A 9,514-nucleotide genomic window follows, 5' to 3' on the forward strand; every position below is an offset into this window, starting at 1 on the left:
CTTGTTTATGTTCACTTCCCGGATCGCGTAAGGTGGATGCCCCATAAAGAGCAGAAAGGAATGGAACCTGCAAGGAAAAACAATAGGGCCAATGACTTCCGTTATAAGGAACAAAAATTGATTATCTAAAAACTTCCAGTAAAAAAAAAAAAAAAACATCAGCGGGAGACAATGTTCTTCTTTCCTGGGGCCTTGAGGTTGAAGAGTCCTCTCAAGAGACAACGAGACCAGAGATCAAGTTCAGCTCACTTTCTCATTGGGGATGGTGAGGGTGAGATGGCAGGATTGCAGGAGATTAAGTATGTTTTTCTTTTTGCTTACCTGTGTTTTAATGCTTCCTAAAATGGATTTGTGCAAGTTTTGTAACAAAAATGAATATTGCAGTTTCTAGATTATATAAAAATTAAATAAGAAATAAAGAAACATTGCTTAGCAATTCCTTGGGAACCTGCTCCAGTGAAGCTTGGAAAAGACATGAACATATTATGAACAATATGTCAGTTGACGGTTTATAAAAAGATGTTTGTAAAGTTTTCTCTGAGTAAATATTTTGATATCTTTTTTACAATTTTACATACAATCTGAATTTAATTGGAACACATCGAATGAGACACACAAAATTATCTCAGCTATTTAATTTATAAATAAGAAATTGTTGAATGTTATTTACTTAAAATTTTTGTAAAAGAAGTTAAATGAGCAGACGTGTGCCCAATTTTTGGTTTTCAGGATATGAGGAAGAAGATAGTAGGAGACAGAGTGAAATTTTTATGTAAGCAAACAGTATTATATAAATGATACCACTATTTATAGACAAAAACTTTTGTTGTTGATCATTCTAATTCGTACACTTAGAAAAAGGTTTGGTTTATTTTTCAAATGAGTGACACTGACTTATTCTTTTTGTGAAAAACAACCAAGTAAAGCATACAACAGGAATTTAAGGTAAAGGGGGCTGAAAAATGCTGTTTAAAACAAAACAAAAAAAATGCTAGTAAAAATATGAAACTCTTAGAAGAAAACATAAAATGTTATGACTTCGGATTAGGAAATTATTTCTTAGCTATGATACCAAAAGCATAAGCACCCAAAGGAAATATAGATACATTCAACTTCATCAACATTAAAGAGCTTTTGTGCTTCAAAGGACTCTGTCAAGAGTGAGAAGACAACCCACAAAATGGAAAAAAACATTTTCAAATCATATGCCTGATAGGGAGTGTGTATCCAGAACATATAAAGAAATGTTACAACTCAACACTAAAAAACAAGCAAACAAAGACTGACACAGGATTTGAATAGACATTTCTCATATAAAGGTATGCAAATAGCCAATAAGTGCATGAAAAGATGCCCAACACCTTTAGTCATCAGGGGAATGCAAATCAAAACCACAATGAAATGCCCTTCACACTCACTAGGATGCAAACAATGAAAAAGACAGGCCATGATGCATGTGGTGAGGATATGCAGAAACTAGAACCCTCACGTGGCACTGATGAGACCATAAAAATGGTTCGGCCGCTGGGGACAAGCCTGGCAGTTCCTAAAAAGCTAAAATAGAGCTACTTTATGACCTAGCAATTTCGTTCCTATGCATATACCCAAAAGAAAGGAATATATTTGTTCACACTAAACCTTCTACACAACTGTTCATAGCAGAATTAATCATAATAACCAAAAAGTAGAAAAGAAGCCAAATATCCATCAGCAGATGAATGAACAATAGGTGATATCGCCATACAAGGTCTCTCATAACTGGCCTACTACCTCTCTGACCATATCTACTGTGACCCCAGCCACACTGGAACCTCCTGATTCCTTGAACAAGCCCACCTCAGGGCCTGTGTGGCATCTTAGCCTTTCCTTTTACACTGGGGGCCCTAGGGGAACATGGAGTCCTGAAGGGACTGAGGGAAGGGGTGGGGAGGCCACTCCACTGGGAGGACCATAGACCCTAACAAGGCGTTCGGTACCAGCTGTTCCCTGGGCCCAGAGCATGGTAGCACCCTCTCAATCCATAGGTCTCTGTCCAAATATCACATCTTCAGAGAAGCCTTCCCACCATAACTACAGTGAATTCCTGGTTCATGCAGGTCATCCCATTGGGTGACCAATAGTGAGTAAACAGGGACTGAGGTCACATGAGAGCAACATCATCCCAGCTTACCAGGGAGAATTATCTATATATCTCTCTATATATAAAAGGTTAAGTGACCAACCGTCCGTCCATCCAACTGGCCAACCAACTAGCCAGTACATATGATGTGCACTGGCAAGTTAAAAATAAACATTGACTCGCGCATGCGAGATACATATAAAGCTCTCGCTGGCGCCAATCGCATGCATGTGCTTCTATCTGTCATTATCAATTGTGAATTTGGTTGTTTTTGTTGACATTCTGAAGCTGAGAGAAAGTGGTGGCGTCGACAGAGTATTTCTGAAGACCAACTATTGGCACAGTGTACCTCTGACACTTCATCTCTGACACTTCTATTATAGAGAAAGGGCGAATAGTGATATTAAAATATTTCTTCTAATTAATTTCCTTTCAATGTTCACAGATCTTTGCACCAGGCCACTAGTGTATATATAATTACACACACGCGTGGGCACACGCGCGCGCGTGCACACACCACACACACACACACACACATTATAGCTTAAGGAATAGATGTAGCACTGAGTTTTCATGCATCCAGGATAAAATGGTTAATGTGACCAGGCAGAACAGCTTTACAAGACTTTCATAAAATTGCTCCAGTTTCATGATATTCCAAATGAAAACTATTTGTTTATTTGAGTAGTTTTAAGTGAGAAATCGCTTGTATCATACAAAGCATGTAGGGCCAAAGCAGCTCATGTGCCCTGCCTCCCTCCATGATCCCATTAAAAGCAGAGTGTGCTTGAATTTCAGTGAGAAATCTGACAACATCTCGGGTAATGTCCTTCCACCCAGGGGGCAGCTGTGAGGTCTGGATGGGGTGCAGTGAGGTATTCAAACAACCAAATTCCAAAAGCACTGAATAGTGAATAGTTGCCAACCTAGAGGGAAGACTCTGTTCCTTATTCCTGTTCTGTTCCTAACAGTTAAAGATGACCCCCATCCCCATGCCTACCCACCGAACGGTCTGGAGCAAGACCCAGGAGGTCTGGCTACCAAAGCAGCAAAGGACACAAGCTGGGAGGGCTCCCAGGTGGACAAGAGAATCAGGTTCTTAAAAACAGTCTCAGGGAGGTGAAGTGAAGCACAGGGAGTCTAGTCATCAATGTTGTAATAACTACATATGGTGCCAGGTGGGTGTGAGACTTACCGGTGATCACTTTGTAAGGCATGTACGTGTTTAATTACTGTGCTGTACACCCGAAACTAATAGAATACTGTACATCCACTGTAATTAAAAATGAAAGTACTGTGTGACTTCAAGGAAGGCGAAGGAAGGAAACAAGGACAGAAGGGGAAAGGAGGGAGGGAAGAGAAAAAAGAATAAAAAATATGAAATGTTTATGAATACATGAAAATACCACACATCTGTTTGGAAACTTATAAAGTGCTCAGGCAGAGCCCAGGGAGTGTGCCGAGAAGCAGCCCTCTGGCACGGCTGCAGCTGAGACGGCCCCCAGGGAGGGCTTCCTCACACAGCTGCAGTGGGGCTGTCTCAGGGCCTGCCACCCGGGCTCTGGTCCGCTGCAGGCCGACCACACACCGCAGGTCTGCAAGCTGCATGCTCGCTTGCCAAGGTGCAAGGCCCAGAACAGGGCACTCAAACCCCCGAGATCAGAGTGACGGAGCAAAGGGAAAGAAAGTGGTGGTGCGTGGTAGGCAATGCCCTGGCCTGGGACACGGGAAGACCCAGGCTCTGGCCTGGGTGCTGCCTCCACTTCCAGGTGAGATAGCCCTGGATGGCCCTGGAGCCATCCTAGATCCCTGCCAGCCTCCTTGTAGGGAAGCAAGGCCTCACACATCACTGCTGTGTCTCCCAGGGTCCTCTTGGATCCTGTGCTCTGAGGAAGGCTGGTCCAGAGGGTGGCACCAGGCAGACCGCAGCACAAAGCCACCACCGAGAATCAATGAGTCGAAGGTCTTGGAAGGCAGACTGTGGATCGTATAAGGAAGGAACTTGCCCGGTGGGTGTAGCTCAGTGGTTGAGCATCAACCTATGAACCAGGAAGTCATGATATGATTCCTGGCCAGGGCACATGCCCAGGTTGTGGGCTCAATTCCCAGTAGGGGGCATGCAAGAGTCAGTGGATCAATGATTCTCTCTCATCAATGATGTTTCTATCTCTCTCCCCGTCTCCTTTTCTCTCTCTGAAATCAATAAAAAATGTTTTTAAATGAAGAAAAGGAACTTTTCTAAAAAGTCAATCTGCCTCACAAAACGTGTGCTGTCTGTAGGCAGGACTGTTCAAACAGACGGGGAGATTCAGGGCTCAGCTTATCAGAGATGTTATAGATTCAAGTCCTGATCAAGGAGGAATTGTGAATGACATCTCTAAGATTCTTTCCGACCTTATGATTCAATGGCATTATAGTATTGTGTGTGTGTGTAAGAAAAATTAAGTGCCCATGAAACAAACATGTGCATCAAAGTCACCCTGGCCACATACCAAGAATTTATCTATCACACAATTTTTGTAAATTTAACCTTCAGATCTCAGTTTGCAGAATATTTTCAACATGCCCTTTTACTGGTGTTCCCATATGTTCCTCACTCTGCTTACCTGTTAATGATTCTCCTATGGACAATCTTTAAAATTATAATTCGCTCAGCACAGTCTTTCAGGAACTCTGACATTCGTTGTTTTAAAACGGGTTTCATTTCATGTTTTGCAATTGCCTTGAGGTGATCCCATGAAGCTTTGCATCGTCTCTCCATCTGACATAAATTATCCTGAAGCTGATCAAAGTCAACCTGAAAATCAGAGAGAGAACACTGAAAACGCGCTGAAACCGCCAGACCCCAACCTGAACCAGGAAGCCCCGTTGCCTCTGGGAAGAAATAAACATCAAAACCAAATTTACATCTTGAAATACAAACATACTTATGGCCTCGAATTTATCCACATGTGGATCTGTCATTATCTCGGCATCAAATTATTTAGTGATAAAACCCTTCTGCAAATGAACCCAATGCGAGCGGCAACTTTCTTTTCTTTTTGCCACATTTGGAAAAGAATCGTAGGCAAGTCTTTGAAAACTGTAAATTAAAACATGATATCCAGGAACCCTCGTACAAGATGAACTGAACAGATGGGTCATAAAATTTTTCAGAGCACTCTTGTCCTTCCCGGAGGTTGGAGGAATGCACCACAGTCACAGATGGACGGCTCTGATGTGCCCCAGCAAAGGGGCAGCCTGCTTCTCGTCACAGGGACCTGGGGCAATAGTTACCTCTAGTAATTGCCAAAGTGAGTGGGCAGCAGCCAAGCTACAGGCAGAAACACGTAATTTAGTTATTAGTTTGGAAAAGGCCTGATACTGAGGGGGTCCCGGGGCCGTCACTGGGGTCAGCCTGGGGTCAGGACACTCAGGCCAGGGCTACTTTGGTTACATGCAGGCTCCACCCAGAGGTCAAGGCCCTGGGAAAACAAAGGACCACTTGTAAAAAGGGAACCAATTTGTTCTGGATGGTTCTGGAAACAGGACCACGGTGAATCTAGACAGCCAGACAGACTTTGTCTGTTATTCCTAACACACTGTCTCGTGGAAAGGTGCTCAGGGGTGTTGGAGCTGCAGCTGAGGACCCCCGTGGGGATACTCAGAGGGGCTTTTGCTTGTTTGGGTTTAGAAGGAATATTGGCAAAGACTTCAGAGCAGTGCCTGGCACAGAGGAACATGGTAAGGGTGCCTGCGAAACAGTGTTTCCTAAGAGAACTCTCGTTAGCCTCTGAGCTGGGGGATCGCTGGCCGTGCCTCCTCCTGCCTCAAGGCAGGTCCACTGCCAGGCTGGCTCAGGGGCCACCTGCTCAGTGTCCCTGGCAGTTGCCAGCCTGTTGGTCCTGGGGCAGGTGGAGGAGTGTCCCAGCCCCTGGGTCCCCACAAGCTACTTCTGTGGGAGAAGGCGGAGGGAAGAAGAGCTCTGTGGACAGACCTTAGAAAAGTCCCCTTTGCTTCCTCCCCCTTCTGCTCATCACTCTCTCCTCTTCTCACACTAGATTCCGATGTGACCCAGACCTAATGGTCACTCTGCTTTCGGCTCCTCGGCCTGGGTTGTGTTTCCAGGAGTTTCCACCACACCCCTCCCGTGTGTTTGCTGTTGCCCCCAAGATCCTGACATCTCCCAGCTCTGCTGTATTTGAGGTTCCTCTGGGCTGTTGAACCTCAACGATGCTCCTGCAGGGGGCGCAGCTGGCTGTCCAGCGACTGCACTGTCTCCCTTCTCACACACCACCCTTAGCGAAGGTTTGCACTCTGCACTGCATTTAGGGTGGTGGTTTTCAACCTTGTGGCCCTTTAAATACAGTTCCTCATGTTGTGACACAACCATAAGATTATTTTCATTGCTACTTCATAACTGTAATGTTACTACTGTTATGAATCGTCATGTAAATATCTGATATGCAGGATGGTCTTAGGGGACCCCTGTGAAAGGGTTGTGCGACCGCCAAAGGGGTCACGACCCACAGGTTGAGAACCGCTGATTTAGGGGCTTGCACTGAGGGCCCAGGGCCATGTACGGTTACAGCCCTATAAACCCATTCCCTCTGGGGACCATCACAGGGACGGCCAATCTGCGGGGCAGGGGGCCAGGCGAGCCCGTTTCCTGGCTCAACACCTCACTGCTGGGTCCTATGGAAGTCCGAGGAGGAGCCAAACTGCCTCTTTGTGACATCTTTGCCCACATTAAACAAGCTGGGAGTTTTAGTGCCCGAGAACCCAGCCTGGTGAGTAACACAGCTCCTCCGTGGACATAGCAGTTGGGTCGGGGATGGCAGGCTTGCTCACATACCTCAGTAGGAAAGAATCCGGCGGAGAAGCAGAGATGGGAAAATGATCTTAAAAGTGCGCTCCAAGAGGCACGAGACGAGTCAGAGTCACAGACTCCAGAGCAGGGGATGCAAGCGGCCCTGGGTGTCTTACTTCACGGAGCTTGTGCTCCTGAGGACGGGCACAGGCCCAGCTGAGGGGGAGACAGACCTTGCTCCGGGGCCACACACATACCTTGGCTGACCTGGTGACGGCCCCGATCTCTGAGTACAGGTCGGAGCTGTCGGGGAAGTTCTCCACCACCATGGTGCACACATGGTGGAGGAGCGACTGCTTGTGCACGGTGTCTTTTACTTCTGGAACCTTCTCGAGGTAGCTTAACTCAAACGCTTTGGCCTGGTAGGTGAACATCAAATAAAAGGCAGGAAGGACAAGTTTTATGCAGGTTCTTAGAAAGACACAAAAGGTTAGACTCGATGCCCTATTGGAGCAGCCCAATATATATTTGTTAAAGATGTGTTTTTTTAATTGATTTCAGAGAGAGGAGAGGACTGGAGAGGAGAGGAGAGGAGAGAGGAGAGGAGAGGAGAGAAGAGGGAGACAGAGGAAAAAAATCAATGTTGAGAGAGAATCATAGATTGGCTGCCTCCTGCACAACCTCCCTCCCCTGCCTCCACTGAGGAACAAGCCCTCAACCTGGCATGTGCCCTGACTGGCAATCGAACTGTGATCTCCTGGTTCACAGGTCAATGATCAACCCCTGAGCCACACTGGCCAGGCCAACCCAGCTTCCCAGGGCATACACTCTATCATTCCTAGCTGGTCACACCTGGATGAGCACATAGAATGAGATGAGCCTCCAGCCCTTCCCCACCACAGCCCTCAGCCATGGGCTGTCCCAAGGGTCTGCCCCTAAAAGCAAGGTGCTGGGAGGCTGGGACTCTGCCATCTGGGTATCTACACTCCTTTTCTCTCTTTGCCTATTTCTATTCTACTTCCTGGCCAAAGATAGGCCCATTTTCAAACAAGTCTGTTTATAATGCATATAATTACAAATATTTGAGTGACAAAAAACAAATATTTGGCCCTGGTCAGTGTAGCTCAATTGGTTGGGTGTCATCCCATGTACTGAAAGGTCACTGGTTCAAATCTTGGTCAGGGCACATGTCCAGGTTGCACGTTTGATTCCTGGTCGGAGTGTGCGGGAGGCAGCCGATTGATGTTTCTCTCTCACATCGATGTTTTTTCTCTCCCCACCTCACTTCCTTTCTCTTTAAAATCAGTAAAAACTCATTTAAACACAAATATTTGTACTTACAACAGACAAACAACAGAAAAGCCTAGAAGAAAATACTTCCAATACCAATTTTGAAAGTAGCTGACCTTCGAAGGAATAGTATGTTCATTTTTCTAAGTTTTCTTAATTATAGCAAGATACAGGTTCAAATACAGAGGCCCTGGTATTTTAAAAACAAATTTCTACATTTTTAGCAAGAAAACACAAAAGTTGTCTTTTGAAGACCAGTTGTGCTTTGGAAAGCCAGTGGTATGACAGCCTCCACCAGCAAGCAGAGGGCAGGGATTCTGCAACGAGGGAGGGAGGGAGAAGGGATAGGAAGACTTACATTAGTTCCATTTAGAAAGTTCCCGATGGCTAAGAGAGTAGACAGGATGAAGCCCAAGGTTTTATTGTTCTCCAACTGGTCTATTCCTTCCTTCAGGTCCAGGAGTGGTTCTGCCACTTCCTTTCAATTAAAAAAAAATGGAAGAAGATGATAATGTTCATTTTGGTTTTACTTTGTTCTTTTAATTTCTGTACAAGGTAATAACAAATTCTGCTCAGAACAGGGCAATCCCACATGATCTGCACATGCTCCTTGTCAAGGAAAAATGCCAAAGTGGCAGGGAGCAAGTCTAGTCCCTAAAGTCTCCCCAGTGGAGGCCAAGTGGGGACCTGTGGCTAACAGGAATGTGTGCTGGGGGATAAGTCACCCGCCCGCCCCCTTTCCCGCCCATCTTCCAAGCACAAGCAGGACTTAGCACCCCGTCTCCTCTCATCTCACCACAGCTGACTTCTATGACACTCCTCCCACTCATGCTCCTTCAGAATCTGGACCAGTCGTCTTTGCTTTTCCCCCACCAGGCAGATGACACCGGACACTGTGGCCTCACTGTCCCTGGACCACCCAGGTCTCCTAACCTCTCCTCTAGGCACTCTGGCCAGTCACCTCTTGGTCTGGGGTCCTTTCTAGAAGGCCACCACCCTCATCACCCCCACGGCCTTCCTCCGTCCCACTCTCTCAGACTGGTAGCCTGCCCTGCAGCCTCATGGCCTCGGTCCCTTTTTGACTGTCACCGTGCGGTCCCCACTCCCATGTTCTTACTGAGTGTCTCCCAGAGCCAGAGGTTCACCTTCACTCTGCAGCCTAGCTTCCACCCTGCCTGTCCCCAACCAGGGCTGACCTACCTGACTGTTTTCTCCACGACGCCACCTAATCTGGCTGGAGAGAGCCACCTAAACCTGCTGACTGGTTTTGTGATCAAGTCATGCCCAGTCACCTGGCAGTCCAGGTTTCTTCATTC

The 9,514-nt window shown here is 46.3% G+C and overlaps 1 protein-coding gene across 1 annotated transcript in view; it reads right to left on the reverse strand.

Moving 5' to 3' along the window:
- The window catches only part of FHOD3 (formin homology 2 domain containing 3), a 324,340-nt gene that overhangs the window by 15,455 nt on the left and 299,371 nt on the right, over positions 1-9,514 (reverse strand). Inside the window, exons 23-26 of the mRNA XM_015565558.1 lie at positions 8,557-8,676; positions 7,166-7,327; positions 4,726-4,916; positions 7-67 (exon numbers count right to left, since the gene is read on the reverse strand). Coding sequence (XP_015421044.1) covers positions 7-67; positions 4,726-4,916; positions 7,166-7,327; positions 8,557-8,676 — 534 coding nt within the window. The remainder of the gene's footprint in view (positions 1-6; positions 68-4,725; positions 4,917-7,165; positions 7,328-8,556; positions 8,677-9,514) is intronic.

This window comes from Myotis davidii, unplaced genomic scaffold, assembly GCF_000327345.1.
Source record: "Myotis davidii unplaced genomic scaffold, ASM32734v1 scaffold259, whole genome shotgun sequence".
NCBI lineage: Eukaryota > Metazoa > Chordata > Mammalia > Chiroptera > Vespertilionidae > Myotis > Myotis davidii.